Source organism: Pongo pygmaeus, chromosome 13 (genome assembly GCF_028885625.2).
Source record: "Pongo pygmaeus isolate AG05252 chromosome 13, NHGRI_mPonPyg2-v2.0_pri, whole genome shotgun sequence".
In the NCBI taxonomy this organism is placed as follows: Eukaryota; Metazoa; Chordata; class Mammalia; order Primates; family Hominidae; genus Pongo; species Pongo pygmaeus.
In genome coordinates this window covers 41,789,758-41,813,577 of record NC_072386.2, presented here as the reverse complement: position 1 = coordinate 41,813,577, position 23,820 = coordinate 41,789,758, and the positions used below count along the sequence as shown (strand labels likewise).

The 23,820-nt window shown below is 36.0% G+C and overlaps 1 protein-coding gene across 18 annotated transcripts in view; it reads left to right on the top strand.

Moving 5' to 3' along the window:
• CCDC171 (coiled-coil domain containing 171) overlaps positions 1–23,820 on the top strand; it is a 445,777-nt gene that overhangs the window by 123,996 nt on the left and 297,961 nt on the right. For all 18 annotated transcript variants that reach the window (XM_054501330.2, XM_054501326.2, XM_054501331.2 and 15 more), the window contains 2 exons: positions 3,287–3,447; positions 15,859–15,997. In XM_054501330.2, the coding sequence (XP_054357305.1) occupies positions 3,287–3,447; positions 15,859–15,997 (300 nt within the window). The remainder of the gene's footprint in view (positions 1–3,286; positions 3,448–15,858; positions 15,998–23,820) is intronic.

Below are 23,820 nucleotides of genomic sequence, written 5' to 3'. Positions count from 1 at the left end.
TGGGATTCAGCCTGAGTTTTCTGGGTTTGTTTGTTTTATTCTAGTATCTGTCATGTTTGGGCAGTGTCAAACCCAAGTTTTATGGTTCTAAAGCCGATTTTCTGTCTAATGTGAAGCATTTTTTTTCTATCCCCACCCCCTCTTTAAACTATTTTCTAAAAAGAAACTATTTTTCTTTTAAACTTTATTTTCTGAAAAGGTAAACTGTCTACAGAGTTCAAAAATTAAAACAATATTAGATTGAGAGTTCTTGCTTTATTCCTGTCCCTCCCATTCCTCTACTCTCCTGCCTGCTTATTTTTATTATTTTCACTTATTTACCCCAAATGTAGCATGCTATATACACTGATGTGAAACCTGCTATATTCAACATATATTAGCAATACATTGTTCTTGAACACTATGTGGAGAACTACATAGAGAATTTTCTTTTTTTTTTTTTTTTGAGAGGGAGTCTTGCTCTGTCACCCAGGCTGGAGTGCAGTGGCGCGATCTTGGCTCACTGCAAGCTCCGCCTCCCGGGTTCATGCCATTCTCCTGCCTCAGCCTCCTGAGTAGCTTGGACTACAGGCGCCCACCACCACACCCAGCTAATTTTTTTGTACTTTTAGTAGAGACGAGGTTTTACCGTGTTAGCCAGGATGGTCTCGATCTCCTAACCTCGTGATCCGCCCGCCTCGGCCTCCCAAAGTGCCGGGATTACATGCGTGAGCCACCGCACCCAGCTGAGAATTTTCTTTTTAATAGTTTTAAAAATTTTTTTTTTGAGACGGAGTCTCGCTCTGTCGCCCAGTCTGGAGTGCAGTGGCGCCGATCTTGGCTCACTGCAAGCTCTGCCTCCCGGGTTCACGCCATTCTCCTGCCTCAGCCTCCTGAGTAGCTGGGACTACAGGCGCCCGCTACCACGCCCGGCTAATTTTTTGTATTTTTAGTAGAGACGGGGTTTCACGTGTTAGCCAGGATGATCTCGATCTCCTGACCTCGTGGATCCGCCCGCCTCTGCCTCCCAAAGTGCTGGGATTACAGGGGTGAGCCACCACTCCCGGCCTTAATAGTTGTTTTGGAAAAAGAATAAACTCATGTATTTTACAGCAACATGGATGGAACTGGAGGTCATTATCTTAAGCGAAACAACTCAGAAACAGTCAAATACCACATGATCTCACTTAGAATTGGGAGCTAAATAATGTGTACATATGGACATAGAGTGTAGATTAATAGTCACTGGAGACTCAAAAGGGTAGGAGGCTGGAAATGGGGTTGAGGGCTGAGCTATTACTTAATGGGTACAGTGTAAACTATTGGGTGTTGGTTACACTAAAAATCCAGACTTCACCGCTATGCAATATATCCAGGTAACAAAACTACACTTTTACACCTTAATTTATTTATTTTTGAGACAGGGTCTTGCTCTGTCACCCAGGCTGGGGTGCAGTGTTGCAATCTTGGCTCACTACCGCCTTGACTTCCCCAGCTCAAGTGATCTGCCCGCCTCTGTCCCCCAAGTAGCCGGCATTACAAGCACGTGACACCACGCCCAGCTAATTTTTGTATTTTTTGTAGAGACGGGGTTTCACCATATTTCCCAGGCTGGTCTCAATCTCTTGAGCTCAAATGATCTGCTCGCCTCGCCTCCCTGAGTGTTGGGATTACAGGCATGAGCCACTGCGCTTGGCCTGTAGGCTCTTAAATTTATATACACACACACACACACACACTCACACGAGTTGTTTTGTAGCCTTTTTACAGCTACATATAATTATTTTGTTGGAATGCACTTCTTTATTCATCCTATGGTTGGTGGACACAGGGAATATAGTTTTTTTTTTTTTTTTGAGGTGGGGTTTCACTCTTGTTTCTCAGGCTGGGGTGCAATGGCGCGATCTTGGCTCACCGCAACCTTCGCTTCCCAGGTTCAAGTGATTCTCCTGCCTCAGCCTCCCTAGTGGCTGGGATTACAGGCATACACCACCATGCCTGGCTCATTTTGTATGTTTTAGTAGAGACGGGGTTTCTCCATGTTGGTCAGGCTAGTCTCGAACTCCCGACCTCAGGTGATTTGCCCACCTTGGCCTGGGAATATAGTTTTAAAATGTCTTTTTATGTAGAATTTCAAATATATGCAAAAGTAAAATAGTAAAATGAACTTCCTGCATACCCATCACCCAGCTTCAATACTTTCCTCACATCAATGGTGTTTTATCTCTTACCTCCTAGAACTCTCCCAGTTTCAGACTTAAAAATTTTTTTTTAAATTTTTTATTTTGAGGGAAGGTCTCACTGTTAATCAGGCTGGAGTGCAGTGGTGCAATCACAGCCCACTGCAGCTTCTGACTCCCTGGCTCAAACGATCCTCCCTCCTTAGCCTGCTGAGTAGCTGGGACTACAGGCACTGGCTGCCTCCAGACTATTTTGAAGTAAATCCCAGATATCAAATCACTATAACCATAAATATTTCAGTCAAATAGTATTGTTTGACAATAAGAACATCACTTTTCTTTAGTAAGAAATCTCAGGAATAAAAAGATCTATTAAATTTCTTAGGCTTATAAAGATACTCATGTAATAATGTTTCTTGTAAGAGAGGAAGAATACTTCCCTTTAGTTTTCAAAAACCAGGCCAGGAGCAGTGGCGCATGCCTGTAATCTCAGTGCTTTGGGAGGCTTAGGTGGGAGGATCACTTGAAGCTAGCAGTTCAAGACCAGCCTGGGCAAGATAGCAAAACCCCATCTCTACAAAAAATAAAACAATTAGCTGGGTATGGTGGTGTGCACCTGTAGTCCCAGCTACTTGAGAAGCTGAGGTGGGAGGATCACTTGAGCCCAGGAATTCAAGGCTGCAGTGAGCTATGATCACCCTACTGCACTTCAGTCTGGGTGACAAAGTGAGACCTTGTCTCTTAAAAAACCCAAACATTTAATTTATTATGTTTTATAAAAGAAGTATCTGAATGGATTAGTAGGTAAAAATTTGAAACTTTGAAAATTTAAATTGAGTTGTATCTATATATCTATTTTTCTTTGATAGAATGGGTTATATTGTACCAGCCTATCTAACACAGTTAACTCTTCTCTTCATTCTTCTACTCTTTCTCCTTTCATTTAAACATATTGAGAAAGGGAATAAACTGTCTTTTATTTGTTTATTTTTCTTTTTTAAGCCAAAGCAGGAAGAAAGAAGTGGTTGGATGAATGATAATCTGTTACTGACAAAGTATTCTACTCAATTTAAGATTGTTGCTAGCATTTCTTAGCTTGATTTAATTACTTGTCTGTCATCTGGTAGTTACGGATTCGAGACCTTGAAGGAGCTTTGCAAGTAGAAAAGGCCAGTCAAGCAGAAGCTGTTGCTGATTTGGAAATTATCAGGAATGAATTCAAAGAAGTTGAAAGTGCATATGAGCGAGAAAAGCATAATGCGCAAGAGAGCTTTGCAAAATTAAATTTGTAAGTATTCTACTATAAAATTCTCTAAATTAACATAAAGATTTTATAAAAGCTATATAAAATATGAATGTATACTATGTATTTTAGATATAGCTCCCATTAATGTCAGTGGTAGACTGGGGTAAGTGACTTCATAAAACATAACTATACTTGCCTGTATAGGTAAAAATGGATATGCTCTTGGATATTGAAGTATATTCCAAATAGCCCAAGAAATTGAGTAATAAACTAGAAAGTAAATACATTAATGTAGTTTGTATTATATGATTGATGTAATGCAATATCTTTAAGTATCAAGACCAGCTTGGGCAACATAGACTTTGTCTCTACAAAAAAATAAAAAAATTAGCCGGGTATAGTGGTGTGCACCTGTAGTCCCAGCTACTTGAGAGGCTGAGGTGGGAGGATCACCTGAGCCCAGGAGTTCAAGGCTGAAGTGAGCTATGATCTAAGGCTAAGATCTGGGGCTAAGATTTCTAAGTCATGTAAAATGGTCTATATGAAGATGGATAATATTTGACATTTTCTCAAACTACAGAAATAATAATAATAGCAGTAACACTACTACTAGTGGCCAGCATGCATTGTGGCTCACTACATACATAGCATTGCGTAGTTTCATTTGTCTAACACCCTATGAGGAAGGTACTTTAAAAAATCTCTTTTACAGATGTGGAAATTGAGGCTTAGCAAGAGTAAGGACATACAGCTCCTAAGTGGGAGAATTAGAATCTTTCTGACTCCTAATGATTTTAACCTTTTTCAGTTTAAAAGCCTTTCATCTTCAAAATTCTGTGAAATGCTTTAAGAAGTTTATAATGCATTAATATGTTTCCAAAAATAAGTCAATAGTAGACATTTTAAACCATTTCCCCCAGAGGGTGAAATTCATACTACCGTTAGTGCGTGGCATGATAATACATTGGCATATTAGAATTACATTTTAATCTTAGTTTCTATTTATGGCAAGTAGATAACGGTTTTCCATTTATAGCCATGATATAAAGATCCCTTTTAAAATGCTTTATTGGCTGGGCACGGTGGCTTACATCTGTAATCCCAGTACTTTGGGAGGCCGACGTGGGTAGATCACCTGAGTTCAGGAGTTTGAGACCAGCCTGGCTAACATGGTGAAACCCTGTCTCTACTAAAAATAAAAAAATTAGCCAGGTGTGGTGGCAGGCACCAGTAATCCCACCTACCTGGGAGGCTGAGGCAGGAGAATCACCTGAACCCGGGAGGCAGAGGTTGCAGTGAGCTGAGATCGCGCCATTGCACTCCAGCCTGGGCAACAGAGGGAGACTGCGTCTCAGAAAAAAAAAAAAAGAAACGCTTCATTTATTATAGGAAGTGAGTTAATTTAAGTGAAAGTGTTACTTAAATAGTGGTAATTTTTGTGAGTGTGACAAAAATCATGAAGATTGCACCAGAAAGACTGAAAAAATTTGAAACTCTTAAAATGTTCATTTCTTTAATTAATAATGCTTATAATATTTTAAACCAATAATTCTTAACTGAATTTTCTTGCTTCCTCTAGTATGACTTAAATGACATTCTGTGAATGTTATTCTAAGGACTTATTTCTCCTTTATGTTCTTTGAACCATTGCTTGAATGCGCACATTTAATATATTTGAATGTATTCAAGTATTATTCAAATATGTATTCAAATATTCTTCTGCATATAAATCTATTTGAAAGGCTTTTATGTAGAATATAGTGCAGATTTCTTTACTTTTGCTTTAAGGTAATGATTAGGACCTACAAGTAAAACTGTAAGAAGTCAGAATGAGCTCCCAATAATTAAAGCTTTCTAGCAGTGAAATAATAGGCATCTTTCAGGGAACTAGTGAGTTCCCTGCCTTGGGAAATTCAAAACGCAGAGTGGGTGATTCTCTGTCATGGATGTTGAAGAAGAGAGTCTCATAAAGATTGGACTGGAGGAATTTTAACCTACTTGCTAACACTTAAGGTCTGAGTCTAACCTATATACTTTCCTAATTGGACCCCAAAGCAGTTTTTTTCCTTAAGTTTTGTTTTGTTGTTATTTGTATTTTGGTACTTGAAAATTTTTACTCAAGTTTAGTATTCCAGTAAGCACCAACTGACAATTCTAAACATTAGTTACATATTCCAGCTAGGCACTAGCTAACTAACACTCCTAATGCTTTAACATGATGTCCCTTATCTCTTCTTCATCTGTATGTAACTGTCATAATAATGCAAGTTAAATAATAATAAATAAATAATGACAAGTAATAATTAAAGCCCAATAATCATTGAAAATTTCTGTGACTTTCCTTTTCCCATCCCATCTTCCTTTTCCGTGTATGTGGAATGAAAGCTACTTCCATCCCTACTATCTGTAGTATAAGTTGGAATGATGTGACTTGAGGGATCTACGTGTACTACCATTTTCCATTTTCTGCCTGTACTTCTGACTATACTTCAGAATCGTCTTTAAAAAACCTTTTTTAAAGACGATTCTGAATTTCTTAAATATTTTTTAAAGAAGATTCTGAATTTCTGAAAAAAATTCTGTTGTTTCAAAGTAGTTCTAACTTTTGGTTAATGTATTCCAAATAGACAATTGATAGATTTTAGGTCTTTAAGGTAAATAATACCTTTAACTTACAACTTTGAGAATGTGGAGTTTTGGAGCAGAATATTGTTTTACCTGTTGTGAACTGATGTAGCAGTTCATCATGCTTGAACCTGCCATTGGTTAAGGTTCTTAAGCTTCTCTTCCTTGCCAGGCAGACCTCTCGGCAGGATCTCACTAAAAGGCAGGAGAAAAAAAGCTGTGTATATACTGCAGAGTTATAGTTTTGGTCCATAGTTTCATAACAGTAGACATTCCTGCATGAAATTATTTTAGATGGAATGTATATATTCCATAATTCTATAATCAAAATTTCTTAGTATAAATTTTTTTTCCATCTAAAACTTGCAGTATGAAACTAAAGCTTTTCAATAATCTTTTGTTTTCTTTTTAAACATTTTTTATTTTTAATTATGGGTAAATAATAGTTGTACATATTTATGGGGTACGTGTGATGTTTTTATACAAGGATACAATGTGTGATGATCAAATCAGGGTAATTGGGCTATCCATTAACTCAGGCATTTATCATTTATTTATGTTAGGAACATTCCAATTCCACTTTTTTAGTTATTTTGAAATATGGAATAAATTATTGTTAACTATAGTTGCCCTGTTGTGCCACCAAACACTAGATCCTGTTCCTTCCATCTAACTGTATTTTTGTACTCATTAACCATCTGAATTTTCAAATATAGTAAAGTCTTCATTAGCTATGATAACTGATTGCTGGGCAGTAGTAGGGAGGAAGAGATCATAGTGATCCTTAGGTATAGTAGAAATATAAATTTAATTTGAAACATCATTAGTCAAATATATCATGCTGAATGGACTGCATCTAAATTTATTTCTTAGACTCAATATTTAGGAATTTATTTTTCTAAACATATCACCCAAAAGGATAAACATATCAACAGTATTGTAACTTAGTAGCACTATTTTTTGTTTACATTATATGTAAAACATAGTCCAAAGATGGCTATTTGTTAAAATAGCCTGTTATTGTCAAATTCTTAGCTGAAGTCTTAAAAAAAAAAAAAAAAAGAATGGGACTCCAGTAGGAAAGAAGGGATCCTAGCTACAGACTTACTTCTCCTCTCTTCCCTTTCTTGCCTAAATCCTCCACCTTTTAAGTCCTGGCCCTTTCCCATCAGAATTCAGAGATGAGGCACCTCCTTAACCTGCCCTGCTCTTGCTCCACTTACTCCCTCTTGGTTGGGAGTTTAGCAGCATGGTAGGAGCCAGCTTTTTTGTCCGCCAGAATGCTCAACAGCAAGGTGTGTTCCCCCATTTCAGTGGACACAGTTTGGCCTTCATTTATAAAATAGTACCAAAAAAAAAAAAAGCTGTGTGTATATTGTGTGTGTAATGACAGATGCACTTAATTGTATATTTTTTGAGTAATAGTAATTTTTAACTAAAATATTGATTTTATCAAATTAATACATGTACACAGTCTAATGAATAAAATGGTACTGTTAGGCTCATGAAAAACAGTAGTTTCATGCCCCATTGCTCTCCACTATCAGTTTCTACTCCTTTGATGCATCTACTTTAAAATCTTATTGCTGTTTCTTCTTATATTTCATTTCATATTTCTAAATAACAGGCATCGTATGCCATTTTTTCAGTTTCTACCTTTAGATACCTATTGGCTTCTACTTATATATCTCTATTATATGCTTCTCCCACACCACAGACACTTACTCCTTCCCTCTTCCCATCCTTTCCATAGAGTTATATTTTTGGGTTCAGCATACTTTATTTTTTCTACAGTTTAATTTTTGTTAACCCATCTTTTTTTATAGCACATTTTATTGTGTTCTTTGTTATTTATTATCTGTCTTATGTAACAAGAAACTTTGTTTATTGCTGTCTGTCAGTGCCTAGAAAGGTGCATCAGAGCTGCTAAATAAAGATTTATGGAATTGGGCTGGATGTGGTGGCTCATACCTGTAATCCCAGCACTTTGGGAGGCTGTGGTGGGAGGATTGCTGGAGGCCGAGGTGGGGGAGGATTGCTTGTGGTGGTGCATGTTTGTAGTCCCAGCTACTTGGGAGGCTGAGGTATAAGGATTGCTTATGCTGAGTGGTTCGAGGCTGCAGTGAGCTATGATCATGCCACTGTACTTCAGCGTGGGCGACCAAGTGAGATGCTGTCTAAAAACCAAAACAAAACAGAAAATATTTGCAGAATCAACAGATGAGAATAGTTAACAATCGCCTCATTTTAAACTCTATTAGTTTATGTGATTAACCAATCACTTATTAAATTATTTGTAAACACTAACAGAACCGAAAGTCTCTCATGTTCCTACACCTCAGAGACGCTATCATTTTAAATTTCTTCTAAGAGATGTTCCTCCTGGACTCTTCTGTTTACTTTTTCCAGTCTGGAAAAGTATTTTTTTTAAATTTATTTTTATTTTTTTTTAGGCTTTAAGTTCTAGGATACATGTATACAACATGCAGATTTGTTACATAGGTATACATGTGCCATGTTGGTTTGCTGCATCCATCAACTCACTTACATTAGGTCTTCACATTAGGTCTTTCTCCTAATGTTATCCCTCCCCCAGCCCCCTACCCCCCACCAGGCCCCAGTGTGTGATGTTCCCTGCCCTGGGTATATGTGTTCTCATTGTTCAATTGCCACCTATGAGTGACAACATGCGGTGTTTGGTTTTCTGCCCTTGAGATAGTTTGCTCAGAATGATGGTTTCCAGCTTCATCCATGTCCCTGCAAAGGACATGAACTCATCCTTTTTTATGGCTGCATAGTATTCCATAGTGTATATGTGCCACATTTTCTTAATCCAGTCTATCATTGATGGACATTTGAGTTGGTTCCAAGTCTTTGTGAATAGTGCTGCAATAAACATACATGTGCATGTGTCTTTATAGCAGCATGATTTATAATCCTTTGGGTATATACCCAGTAACGGGATCGCTGGGTCAAGCGGTATTTCTAGTTCTAGATCCTTGAGGAATTGCCACACTGTCTTCCACAATGGTTGAACTAATTTACACTCCCACCAACAGTGTCAAAGCCTTCCTATTTCTCCACATCCTCTCCAGCATCTGTTGTTTCCCGACTTTTTAATGATCGCCATTCTAACTGGTGTGAGATGGTATCTCATTGTGGTTTTGATTTGCATTTCTCTGATGACCAGTGATGATGAGCATTTTTTCATATGCCTGTTGGCTGCATAAATATCTTCTTTTGAGAAGTGTCTGTTCATATCCTTTGCCTACTTTTGGATGGGGTTGTTTGTTTTTTTCTTGTAAATTTGTTTAAGTTCTTTGTAGATTCTGGGTATTAGCCCTTTGTCAGACGGATAAATTGCAAAAATTTTCTCCCATTCTCTAGGTTGCCTGTTTACTCTGATGATACTTTCTTTTGCTGTGCAGAAGCTCTTTAGTTTAATTCAATCCCATTTTGTCTATTTTGACTTTTGTTGCCATTGCTTTTGGTGTTTTAGTCATGAAGTCTTTGCCCATGCCTATGTCCTGAATGGTTTTGCGTAGGTTTTCTTCTAGGGTTTTTATGGTTTTAGGTCTTACATTTAAGTCTTTAATCCATCTTGAGTTAATTTTTGTATAAGGTGTAAGGAATGGATCCAGTTTCAGCTTTCTGCATATGGCTAGCCAGTTTCTGAACACCGTTTATTAAATAGGGAATCCTTTCCCCATTTCTTGTTTTTGTCAGGTTTGTTAAAGATCAGATGGTTGTAGATGTGTGGTGTTATTTCTGAGGCCTCTGTTCTGTTCTATTGGTCTATATATCTGTTTTGGTACCAGTACCATGCTGTTTTGGTTATTGTAGCCTTGTAGTATAGTTTAAAGTCAGATAGCATGATGCCTCCAGCTTGCTTTGTTCTTTTTGCTTAGGATTGTCTTGGCTATGTGGGCTCTTTATTGGTTCCATATGAACTTGAAAATAGTTTTTTCCAATTCTGTGAAGAAAGTCATTGGTAGCTTGATGGGGATGGTACTGAATCTGTAAATTACCTTGAGCAGTATGGCCATTTTCATGATATTGATTCTTCGTATCCATGAGCATGGGATATTCTTCCATTTGTTTGTGTCCTCTTTTATTTCCTTGAGCAGTGGTTTGTAGTTCTCCTTGAAGAGGTCCTTCACATCCCTTGTAAGTTGGATTCCTAGGTATTTTATTCTGTTTGTAGCAATTGTGAATGGGATTTCACTCATGAGTTGCTTCTGTCTGTTATTGGTGTATAAGAATGTTTGTGATTTTTGCACATTGATTTTGTATCCTGAGACTTGGCTGGAGTTGCTTATCAGCTTAAGGAGATTTTGGGCTGAGACGATGGGGTTTTCTAGATATACAATCATGTCATCTGCAAACAGGGATAATTTGACTTCCTCTTTTCCTAATTGTATACCCTTTATTTCTTTCTCTTGACTGATTGCCCTGGCCAGAAGTTCCAACACTATGTTGAATAGGAGTGGTGAGAGAGGGTATCCTTGTCTTGTACTGGTTTTCAAAGGGAATGCTTCCAGTTTTTGCCCATTCAGTATGATATTGGCTGTAGGTTTGTCATAAAGAGCTCTTACTCTTTTGAGATACGTTCCATCAATACCTAGTTCATTGAGAGTTTTTAGCATGAAGGGCTGTTGAATTCTGTCAAAGGCCTTTTATGCATCTATTGAGATAATCATGTGATTTTTGTTGTTGGTTCTGTTTATGTGATGGATTACATTTATTGATTTGCATATGTGGAACCAGCCTTGCATCCCAGGGATGAAGCCCACTTGATCGTGGTGGATAAGCTTTTTGATGTGCTGCTGGATTCAGTCTGCCAGTATTTTATTGAGGATTTTCGCATGGATGTTCATCATGGATATTGGTCTAAAATTCTCTCTTTTTGTTGTGTCTCTGCCAGGCTTTGGCATCTGGATGATGCTGGCCTCATAAAATGAGTTAAGGAGGATTCCCTCTTTTTCTATTGATTGAAATAGTTTCAGAAGGAATGGTACCAGCTCCTCTTTGTACCTCTGGTAGAATTTGGCTGTGAATCTGTGCAGTGCTGGGCTTTTTTTTTGGTTGATAGGCTATTTATTTTTGCCTCAATTTCAGCTCCTGTTATTGGTCTATTCAGAGATTCGACTTCTTCCTGGTTTAGTCTTGGGAGGGTGTATGTGTCCAGGAAGTCATCCATTTCTTCTAGATTTTCTAGTTTATCTGCATAGAGGTGTTTATAGGTGTTTATAGTATTCTCTGATAGTAGTTTGTATTTCTGTGGGATTGGTGGTGAGATCCCCTTTATCATTTTTTATTGCATCTATTTGATTCTTCTCTCTTTTCTTCTTTATTAGTATTGCTAGCAGTCTTATCTATTTTGTTGATCTTTTCAAAAAACCAGCTCCTGGATTCATTGACTTTTTGAAGGGTTTTTTGTGTCTCTATCTCCTTCAGTTCTCCTCTGATCTTAGCTATTTTTTGCCTTCTGCTAGATTTTGAATTTGATTGCTCTTGCTTCTGTAATTCTTTTAATTGTGATGTTAGGGTGTCGATTTTAGATCTTTCTTGCTTTCTCTTGTGGGCATTTAGTGCTATAAATTTCCCTCTACACACTTCCTTAACTATGTCCCAGAGATTCTGGTATGTTGTGTCTTTGTTCTCATTGGTTTCAAATAACATCTTTATTTTTGCTTTCATTTTGTAATTTACTGAGTAGTCATTCAGGAGCAAGTTGTTCAGTTTCCATGTAGTTGAGCGGTTTTGAGTGAGTTTCTTAATCCTGAGTTCTAATTTGATTGCACTGTGGTCTGTGAGACAGTTTGTTGTGATTTCTGTTCTTTTACATTTGCTGAGGAGTATTTTATTTCCAATTATGTGGTCAATTGTAGAATAAGTGCAATGTGGTGTTGAGAAGAATGTATATTCTGTTGATTTGGGGTGGAGAGTTCTGTAGATGTCTGTTAGGTCTGCTTGGTGTAGAGCTGAGTTCAAGTCCTGGATACCCTTGTTAACCTTCCGTCTCGTTGATCTGTCTAATATTGACAGTGGGGTTTTAAAGTCTCCCATTATTATTGTATGGGAGTCTAAGTCTCTTTGTAGGTCTCTAAGAACTTGCTTTATGAATGTTGGTGCTCCTGTATTGGGTGCATATATATTTAGGACAGTTAGTTTTTCTTTTTGAATTGATCCCTTTACCATTATGTAATGGCCTTCTTTGTGTCTTTTGATCTTTGTTGATTTAAAGTCTGTTTTATCAGAGACTAGGATTGCAACTCCTGCTTTTTTTTTTTTTTTTTTTTTTGCTTTCCATTTTCTTGGTAGATCTTCCTCCATCCCTTTATTTTGAGCCTCTGTGTGTCTGTGCATGTGAGGTGGGTCTCCTGAATAAGCACACCGATGGGTTTTGACTCTTTATCCAATTTGCCAGTCTGTGTCTTTTACCTGGGGTATTTAGCCCATTTACATTTAAGGTTAATATTGTTATGTGTGAATTTGATCCTGTCATTATGATGTTAGCTGGTTATTTTGCCTGTTAATTGATGCAGTTTCTTCCTAGCCTCGATGGTCTTTACAATTTGGCATGTTTTTGCAGTGGCTGGTACCAGTTGTTCCTTTCCATGTTTAGTGCTTCCTTCAGGAGCTCTTGTAAGGCAGGCCTGGTGGTGACAAAATCTCTCATCGTTTGCTTGTCTGTAAAGGATTTTATTTCTCCTTCACTTGTGAAGTTTAATTTGGCTGGATATGAAATTCTGGGTTGAAAATTCTTTTCTTTAAGAATGTTGAATATTGGCCCTCACTCTCTTCTGGCTTGTAGGGTTTCTGCCAGGAGATCCGCTGTTGGTCTGTTGGGCTTCCCTTTGTGGGTAACCTGACCTTTCTCTCTGGCTGCCCTTAACATTTTTTCCTTCATTTCAATCTTGGTGATTCTGACAATTGTGCATCTTGGGGTTGTTCTTCTCGAGGAGTATCTTTGTGGTGTTCTCTGTATTTCCTGAATTTGAATGTTGTCCTGTCTTGCTAGGTTGGAGAAGTTCTCCTGGATAATATCCTGAAGAGTGTTTTCTAACTTGGTTCCATTCTCCCCGTCACTTTCAGGTACACCAATCAAACGCAGGTTTGGTCTTTTCACATAGTCCCAGACTTCTTGGAGGCCTTGTTCATTTCTTTTCACTCTTTTTTTCTCTAATCTTGTCTTCTCACTTCATTTCATTCATTTGATCTTCAGTCACTGATATCCTTTCTTCCACTTGATGGAATAGGCTATTGAAGCTTGTGCATGCATCATGAAGTTCTCGTGCTGTGTTTTTCAGCTGCATCAGGTCATTTCAGTTCTTCTCTACACTGTTTAATTCTATTTAGCCGTTCGTCTAACCTTTTTGCAAGGTTTTTAGCTTCCTTGTGATGGGATAGAACATGCTCCTTTAGCTCAGAGAAGTTTGTTATTACCGACCTTCTGAAGCCTACTTCTGTCAACTCGTCAAACTCATTCTCCATCCAGTTTTGTTCTTTTGGTGGCGAGGAGCTGTGATCCTTAGTTGGAAATGCAGAGATTACCCATCTTCTGTGTTGATCTCCGTGGGAGCTGCAGACTGGAGCTGTTCCTATTCGGCCATCTTGGAAGCACTTGAGCTGGACAAGTTGTTTTTTAGGTTCCCTGTACAGAGTCACCCAAGGACTTCCCTTTAACATCATCCTTGGAATTCTGTCTCATTCTCTTGTATTTTGAATCTCTTTTTTGATAATCTTGTGCCTTCTTCTCTATTTGGTTTTCTCCATTGGAAAGTAGCTATTTGAGAAATTATTTATCAGAGGAAAATTTAAAACTTGCGTCCTGAAAATTTTTGATCTTTATCCTTTTTCATAGTTCAGCTGGCCGTTCATTCAGTTTTGGTGTTTTAGAAGTCTGAAGTCAGTTGAATCCTGATCTTTTGTATGTAGTCCACATTTTCCTCTGGCAACTTAACGAAGAGTGGCCATCAAGTCTGGAATCTTTAGGTGATTATATATGAAATGGTTTACTTATGTTACATTATTATACATGATAAAATAATAATACGTGTGTTTCCATACTTGATGGGCACTCTGTAGAATCTTTTTTGTTCCCAGTGTTCTGAAATTTCATGAAGATGGGCCTGACATGGATCGTTTTTCTTTCATTTTGCTAGGTACTTGTCGAGCTCTTTCAATTTTAGAGACTGGAGTAATTAATTTCTGGGAAATTCTCATTGCTTTGTTTATTCTTTGCACCTTATTCATCTTCTGTCTCTGGACTTCTTTATACGTTGGGACTCCTGGATTGATTTTCTTATCTTTTCTCTACTTAGACTCATTTTTACAGTTTAGTTCTACTTTGAGAGATTTACATAAATGTAGCATCCAATCCTTTTATACATGTTTATTTTAAATTCAAGCTACTCTGCCTTGGAATATTCTTAATCTAAAGGAGAATATACACCTCATGCCCCCATGAGGAACACAGACAATTAACACTAGAATTGTCTGTGTTCCACCCCAGAGAAAATAATGTTGATTGCTCAGAGTAAGTTCATGTGCTACTCAAAAATTACCTCTTTATTTGATTATAGTAGTAATTTAGACTTCATGATACTGAGCCACCCTGTCTCCTGCATTATAATTTAATCAGGGGAAACAGGTCTACTACATTTTTAGGAAGATCTCAGATTTAAAACAGTGACAACATTTTAATTTGAATTAAAATTATCCCTTTGGTAGATTATCTATAGAAAATTTTAAATGAAAATACTTCCAAGCTACCTTTCATTATATGTTCATACAGAATGTAAACACAGTTTAATACTAACCTGAACAATATATATATATTTTTTTCTCTCATATATATGTGGGTGTGTATTTATATATCTATATGTGTGTATATACCCCATCTCATATATATATACACACACACATGCACACACACAAATGGCTTTGTGTGTGTATATATATATATGTGTGTGTGTCTTATATATATATAAAAGATGGAGTCTTACTCTGTTACCTAGACTGGAGTGCAGTGGCACAATCATAGCTCACTGCATCCTTGAACTCCTGGGCTCAAGCAATCCTCCTGCCTCAGCCTCCTGAGTATCTGGGACTACAGACACACACCACTGTGCTCGGCTGATATTTAAATTATTTTGTAGAGATGGAGTCTTGTTTTGTTGCCCAGGCTAGTCTTAAACTCCTGGCTTCAATTGATCTTCCTGCTATGGACTGCCAAAGTGCTGGGATTACAGGTATGAGCTGCTGCACCTGGCCTATCTGAGCAAAATTTAAATAGGAAGGCGAATCCTTTGAAAGGAAATTCGTATGTCTTCAAAGTGAATGTGAATTATTTTTGATTATTTTTCCTTTTGGATTTTCCATGCCACCACACTGGTTCTACTTGCATGGACATTCAGATGTGAGACATTTGTTCCATTTCTAATGTCGTATTTTAATTTTAAAGTTGGTTGGTAGTACTGTTTTCTCAGTCTTGAGATAGTCTCTGAGCTAATTGAACTATGGTAGGTGGGTTTTGCTCATCAAAAATGGTGGTGAAACCAAATCAACAGTAACCAAATCTATTTTGCTTATAGCCTTGGGCATACTACAAATACCTACTATCAAAGGGGAAGTAATATTGCTTTGAAGTTTTTCATTTAAGAATATGCAGTACTTTTTGTTCGAAAAAGGAAAGTTAGCCTTAAAAAGTCTTTTAGCACAAACACATGATATGTAGTACATCTGCCATATGTCTTAAAGGTGTGTAATATCAGTTGATGTAAGCATGTTTGAAAAACCTGCTCTGACACTTTAACTTTTCAGATTAGAAAGAGAGTATTTCTCCAAAAATAAGAAACTAAATGAAGAGATCGAGGAACAGAAGAAAGTAATTATAGACCTTTCAAAGAGACTCCAGTATAATGAAAAAAGTTGCAGTGAATTACAGGAAGAACTAGTAATGGTAAGGATAAAAAAGAAAACCCTATGGCAATCACTTTATTAGGTCATATTTGATGTATAGCAGGGTTTTTCCTCACCACATTCCATGAGATAATAGTATGAAAGTTATTTTAGTGACATTGATAACAAAATTTCCAAAACTGAAAATGCTGATTACATCAAAGATATACATAATGAAACCTCTCTGATATGGAATAATTGGGGGAAACTAACTGGACTAGTAAAAACTCTGAATTATAGAATTTTCAAAAATGTATTCAAATGTTTTTATTTTTTTATCATGCATAAAATAGTATTACTTAGATTAAGGGTGATTAGGGTTTGTAATTAATACATCTGATGATTTCAGAGACTTCCTTTTGTAATTGTTTTGTACCTGATCACTCTCTCTCCATTCCCCAGTAATCTAGCTTTTACACCATAACCAAATTTATCTTTGTAAAATATTGATCTGTTTTTGTCAACCTCTCTTTATTCAAAACTCATAAGCATTTCAATGTCTCCTTGTTGTTTTCGGAATAACGGCCAACTTCTTGTTGTATAATCTCAGGACCTTTTCCTTTTGTCTTCATATTAACTTTTCTACCCTCTTCTTTTGCCTTTGCCCTCTATCTATCTTGCTTTAGCCACATTAGAGTGCTCCTTGTTTTCTACACACACCTTTTCTTTTCTTTTTAAAGATGGGGTTTCACTCTGTTGCCCAGGCTAGAGTGCAGTGTTGCAACCCTAGCTCACTGAAATCTGCAACTCCTGGGCTCAAGCAATCCTCTTGCCTCAGCCCCCTGAGTAGCTGAGACTGCAGATGTGTGCCACCTTGCTTGGCTAGTTTAAAAATTTTTTTACAGAGATGAGGTCTCGCCATGTTGGCTAGGCTGGCACCAAACAAGTGGCCTCAGGTGGTCCCCCCGTCTTGGCCTCCCAAAGTGCTGGGATTAAGGCATGAACCACTGCATTGACCTAAACATACCTTTCATATATTCTTATTTTTATTCAGGTTATTCATTTCTTTTACTTGCAGTGACTAAAATGCTCCTTTTCTTTTCCATTAACATATTTCTTTACATCCTGTGATGCCCAGCTCTGATATCTTGCAATCTGTGAAGCTTTCTGTGATTCTGTCTTCTCCACTCTGATCCACCTTAAGTTAATATTTTGTGCCTCCTCAACAGTATTTCTTTAGTACTTAGTTCAGCATCTTTATCATATGATACTCACCGAAATTTGATGTGTATTATGTCTCCCAAGAGGATATGAATGCATTGAGGTTAGCTTACTTCATTTTACATACCTAGATTCCACTATACTACTTGGCTCAATAAACATTTGTTCGATGGATTTATTTGGTTGATGCAGAATCCTCTTCTCTGCAGTTTGCTGGGGACCCCACCAGGGAGGGTGTAAAGTTTATGGTAATACTGTATTACTTCTTTGTTTTGTTCTACACATACATACTTTCCTCAGAGGCTTGACTACTTCACTTTCAGTTATATTCCAAAAGTTTTAGTGATTTAGTTATTGAGGACAATGGATATTATTCTCCTCAAAAAAGGTGGACCCTGGATTATACTAGGAATTTGTCACCAAATCAGTGCTGCCCAGATCGAAAGCTAATAATAGGATATAGTTAAAACTCTTCAGTGTTTTTTCAGATGATCCAATATTATATACATTTTCCATTTATCTCAAGGTATTTGCTGTGTTCTAATTCAGGAAACTGATATCATTGCTTGTTCTAGAAATCAGTTTGCAGTTTGATATTTTGAATGTGATGTTTTAGAAAGTTAAGAGCCCTCTGTGTAGTCTACTGTAGCATCTGTTCACTGTAATGTTATCTTAAATTTCATGGGCTGTTTTAACTCTTACCTCCTAGTTCAGGAGGTTGAATCAGTAGTGGAGAAAAATATGTCAGGGTTGTTGAGCTGAGTACTGCATTTGGTTTGCTTGCTTATTAGATATTGTACTCAGTAGTTTGGAAAATAAGCCAGGGCTATAACTAAAAATGCAAGAGTTAAGACATAATCACCAATATAGGTTGCATGAATTTTCCTAATTCTGGTTTTCTAGCACTTTAGTGAGTAGATACAAAATAAAATGAGACTGGTTTAACTCACCACAGAGCATATTCATATTTAGTGATTAAAAAATTTTACTTGGTACCAACAGATTTTTTTTCTAAAACTTTTACAGAGTGATATGTGGCCTAAAATAATGCAAGTGGCAGCTCACCAGCAACCTTTGTTTTCCTGTTGGGACCATCTGCACTCATTGTATTCATTGTATTAACCCATTAAATACTACTGTTCTGATAATGATGCTGAAAATTGTAGGCTAATTGTTTCTTCAAAGCTTGATGAATTGCTAAAAGCAGTTGCAGATCTGTGAATAATGTGATAGTTCCTTGCCGAATGGGATGTTCGAAAAACTTACTCAGGTTGCCAGATTAAGTGATGTACAGTTTATGTGGCTCAGACTGTTAATATCTTCCTCTTAATTTTTTCATCTCTCTTAAACTCATAGCTTTGCGTCTTATTTTCTTCCATCTTTCTCTTCTTTCTTCTGCCCTATTAGCTTTCTTTTAACTTTTTCTGTTTTATGCTTATTAGAGCTGCTGTTCTCTATTTCTTTACCTGACTGTAACATGAAATTTAAGACCTGTTTAATGAAAATGTCTTTAAATAGTAAGTACAATGTTTTTCTTTTTATAAATTACTATTCTATCATTTTTCCTAAATGTATTTTTTTCTTGTACATATTCCTTTATTGACTTTTCTCAGTAGATTAGTGGCCTTTGGGGGAAAGAAGGCTTGAAAAATTTCTCTTGAAAGATGTTTCTCCCAAATTAAAATTTTAAGCCATAAGAAATGAAGTTTTTCTAGTTCTGCATTCACAGTCTGGCTGTTAGTTGTGCTTTGAATTCATAATTGTTGTTGACTGAAGAGAGAATGACTTATGAGGAAGATTTTGCCTTTTGCTTTTGGAAATGAAATTGTTTTAATGACATGCCATGATTTTAAGTACCCTAGTGTGTCTTTTCCACAGTTATATTTCTTTTCAGCATAATAGTTTCAGTATTTTACAGACTATGGATGGGAAGCATAAATTACCGACAGGTAATTTTTCTTCCCCTTTGAGGTACCAGCTTGTTTTCTAGTTTAGGTCATGTTCATGGTCATTATTTAAGTCTTGGTCTTTATTTTCTCTGTTACATTGGAAAAGAAAGTTAAAGTCACTATCCTCTATAAGTTTACTCGTGAGATCAAGGTGTTATTAATAAGATACAAAGACTTGAGCAAATTTTGAGACTTACAAATAACTTTGTATGTGTTAGTACAGCATAGCCTTATGCTGTATCCTGGGCTAGATACAGCAGCAGAGCTGTTAGAGGCTTTAGAGATCATCTAGCCCAGGATACAGAAAGTCTTAATAAACCAGTTGGAAAGTGATAGCTCCCTTGTTTTGAGAGAGATATTATATAAATATAAAACATAATTTTGGAAAAGTCTAAACTGAGTATGTTGTCTTTTATGGGTATTTAATAAATATAAACCAGCTAACTTTAATTGTACTTTATTTATTTTTATTGGCACAAAATAATTGTATTAATACATATTTATAGGGTACACTGTGATGTTTTGATATATACAACATATAGTGATCAGATCTGGGTAACTACTATCTCAAACATTTATCATTTCTTTTTATTCTAATTATACTTTTATATTAATGAAATTACTTCTATTCAATGTATAGATTTAAAAGATATAACTAATAAATTAATGGTATATTATTATTATTTTGAATGTCATAGAATCAGTAGGATTTCAACATAGGACATCCAAGGACTTAACAAATTTATTTTCATGTTTACATGAAGATGTGAACACAGAATATGAAACTTAACAGAATTTGACTATAAAAAGTTTTGATTGGAAATTGAGCTTTTAGTTTCAAAATCTATGAATTTAATAATGATTTAATCAACTACTAAATAAAACTGAATTTCTAGTTTAAGGTGCTTAGTGATCATGCTTATTAAAGTCCATCTGAGGCTCAACAGATCCAGCTGGGTCTTTTAGACATTACTGTGAGTTTTTATATCTGCTTCTCTTGAAGCAGGGGAGCTTTCATTTTCAAATTGGTATTATTAGAACTTGCTCTGTGCTTTCTTCAATGAAATTTTCTTAAGTCCGTCATTTCTTGAGATTTGTTTTTCTGCCACTCAGTAATATTTAGTTACAGCTCTAGGAGAGACTTTATATTGAAAAGGGAATTCTAGTTCTCATGAGGTTTTGCTCAAAGAATGTTTTATTCTCTAAAGAACTTGTGATTGAAAATGGTCAAGTGTATATTTTTTCCCAATACTTTTGGGGGTTTAACTGATTATATAATAATAATGATTGCTAGCATTAAATATGATTTTAGAAAGTGCTTTGATGGTTATGCTTTGTGGTGAAGGTAATATTTCTTGATAATATTTTTACTTCCAATGAACTATTAGGTTTGCTTTAGAAGAACATGTTTCTGATTTTGTAGGAGGTTTTCAAAACTAATGGGCTAATAAATATTCTATTCTGAATTTTTACTAAAAAAATGATTGATTCTTGTTTTTCACCAAGAATAGGAGTAGTATTTAAACATGGGCATTGTTTTTGCTAATATAAATATCACTTTCCATTTCTCTTAGTGGCCCTTAAATTTTAATTCTGGTAAATAATGTTCATCGCTTAAGTGTCTTTGTGTATTTAAATATTCCTTTTAGGAGGCTGACTTCCTAAATTTATGGTATAGGCATAAAGCTTTTGCATTAAGCCTTTTGAAATTTATATCTATGCAAATTAGTAAATTTTGAAAATCCAAATCTCATTTTTCACCTGGGAAAAATAAAATGGTATTGTGTATGTATGTGTGTGAGAGAGACAGAGAGCAAGAGATTGCGAGAGAGATGTTTATATGTTAAGGCCCATATTCAGATTGAAAGGTAGCATCTACTGAAAAATAAACTGATTGTCAAAGCTAAGTAAAGAAGGGTAACATTTCATTATGTGAGATAAGCAAGTGGGATCATGGAATACTGACATCCATGGAAGTGGCATAGGTAAACAAGGTGGTAGGGAACTAAGAGACTAGCTATCATTAATATGATTAGGGAAAAGCTGCTGATGGTGATGGTAACAAAAGCTACTCAGACCTCCTTAAGCCCATACAAATGCATTGTGCATATAATGGTAACTAGGTACAAGATATGATGAAAAGGTGAGCTGTGAGGGTAAAAGTATGTAATGAAGATTATAGGCTCTGATGCTTCCTCGTTTTTACTTAGAATTTCTTCCTAATTGTTTAACATATATTTAAATAAAAAACAAAAGTTTTACTTGAGTTCAAAAATGTTCAGAAATTATAAGAACTATATATTAGTTGCAAAAGTTCAACCTATGTTTAAAATGCTTATTTCATTAAAAAACCGATTGACTAAAGGCTTTTTTAAAACCTATTTGTTTTTTCTGTTATTTTTAACCTTATTAAAATTGCCCATCATTGTTTTTATTGTTATTTATGACTTGAGTCAACTTTTTCCATAGCAGATCAGCAAGACCCATTTACCAATTTTTAGATATAGATATTTATATATAGTTTTTATATGTTTCTTCAAGGGCTCGCAATTGAAATTTTTATTTACATGCCTTTCTATTTGTGATACTCACGTTGAGTGAGCAAAAAAGTGAGGGATGAGGTTTTGAAGGATCATAGAGAAGATGATTATGAAACAAACAAAAAAGAATGACATGTTAGATTAAGCCAGAAATGCATTCAGTTCAGCAGTGCGAGAGGTATAGTATCCTAAGTTACATGTAAAGGTAGTTTGTTATCTCATTTTTCTTTCTGGTTAAAGATATTTTTTAACCAACATTGACTCTTCTTTCATAATACATTAAGATTTGTCAATCACAACATTTTCTGAACTTTCTTTGAATATTTTGATATTTTTAGTCCCCTGTTTACACTGGTTGTAGATTCATCACAGCATCTAAAGTAGTTCTTGGGTCATGTTGGGTTATGAATAAATGTTCATCTAAACATCATCTGGTTAGCCAACATAGCATTAAGGGACCTTTAATCCTAGGGCAACAAATTCCATATCTGAGTTTTGTCTGAGGCAAATAAGTGAGTCCCTTTATCCTACAATTCTTTTTTTTTTTTTTTTTTTTTATCCTACAATTCTTTTAAATTTCTGGGGATGTTTAGAATTACAGCGTTTGTTGAGTCAACAATTTATCATTAACCTAAACTTATTCTTTATGTCACATGACAAAATATGTTAATAAAAAATTAGAAACAATATTTTATCTTCAGTTAGTACTTTGTTTTCAGCTAAACAGTTTTGTTTGTTTAGCTAATGGATTCTGTTTTCATTCTCACATTCCTTGTATATTAAAAGATTGTTAAGAGAACTAGCAGCTTTGGGAACAAAATTTGAATATAAGCATAGACCAGATATGGTGGCTGACACCTATAATCTCAGGACTTTGAGAGTTTGAAGCGGGAGGACCATTGAGCCCAGGAGTTTGAGACCAGCCTGAGCAACAAATGTAGTGAGACTCCCATATCTACAAAAAAATTTAAAAAAATGAGCTGTGCGTGGTGATGTGTGCCTGTAGTTCTAGCTACTTGGGAGGCTGAGATGGGAGAATCAGTTGAGTCTGGGAGGTTGAGGCTGCAGTGAGCCATAATTACGCCAAGGCACGCTAGCCTGGGGCACAAAGTGAGACCCTGTCTCAAAAAAAAAAAGATAAATACAACCACAATCCAGCATTTAAAAAACAAAACAAAATCCTGACACTTTTACTGTATGAATGAAGGGTGGAAGCTTCATTAATAAAACTGAAACAATTTGTTAGGAAAAAAAACTTGTCAACTGTAAAACAAGTTAATAATATAATTATTAAATTTCAGCTCACTTTCTACTGGCTGTATTATTTGTAAGACTATTAGCCAGACATCTCTGTAGAATGATGTGAAAATTATAATATTAATACTTACAAATGTAATAGTAATTTTCAGGCAGATGAACATTAGCTTCTTTTTCAGCCTCATGAGTGAGTAAATCTCTTTTTTGCCCTTTGAAAAATTTTACACTATTCAATCTTTTCTGCCTAATTTGACCCTAATTTTGATCTCATATTGTAATAGTTTGGAAATATTAGCTCATATTTTAGTTAAGATTGAGCTTTATACTTGAAAGAGAATTATTTTTGAACTAGGAATTTAATTGAACCTTGATATTAAGCTCACTCCAAGTATGCAGTTGATCTGGCTTTCTATACATATATTCCTGTAAATTTTTATACCTTGATATTAATGGGGACTTCAGTCAGCTGGCATAATAGAAGCAACATAAATTTTGGAGGCATATTGATCTGGGTTTTAATCCCAGGTCTATCTCATTTTAGTTGTGTGACTTTAGTGATATTCTTCCTCTGGATCCATTTGCTCATTTGTAAAATGGTGCTAACAATCTTGGTCATGCAAGGTTTTTGATGAGCATTAAAGATAATATATGTATCAGGAGAATGGCGTGAACCTGGGAGGCAGAGCTTGCAGTGAGCTGAGATTGCGCCACTGCACTCCAGCCTGGGCGACAGAGTGAGACTCTGTCTCAAAAAAATAAAATAAAAAAATAAAAAAAAGATAATATATGTATCAAAATAGCAGAAGATGGAAAAAATATACCATGCACCCAATTAAAAAAAAACTAGAGTGGATATACCGATGACAGACAAAATAGACTTTAGAATAAAAATGTTACTAGAGATAAAGAGGGACATC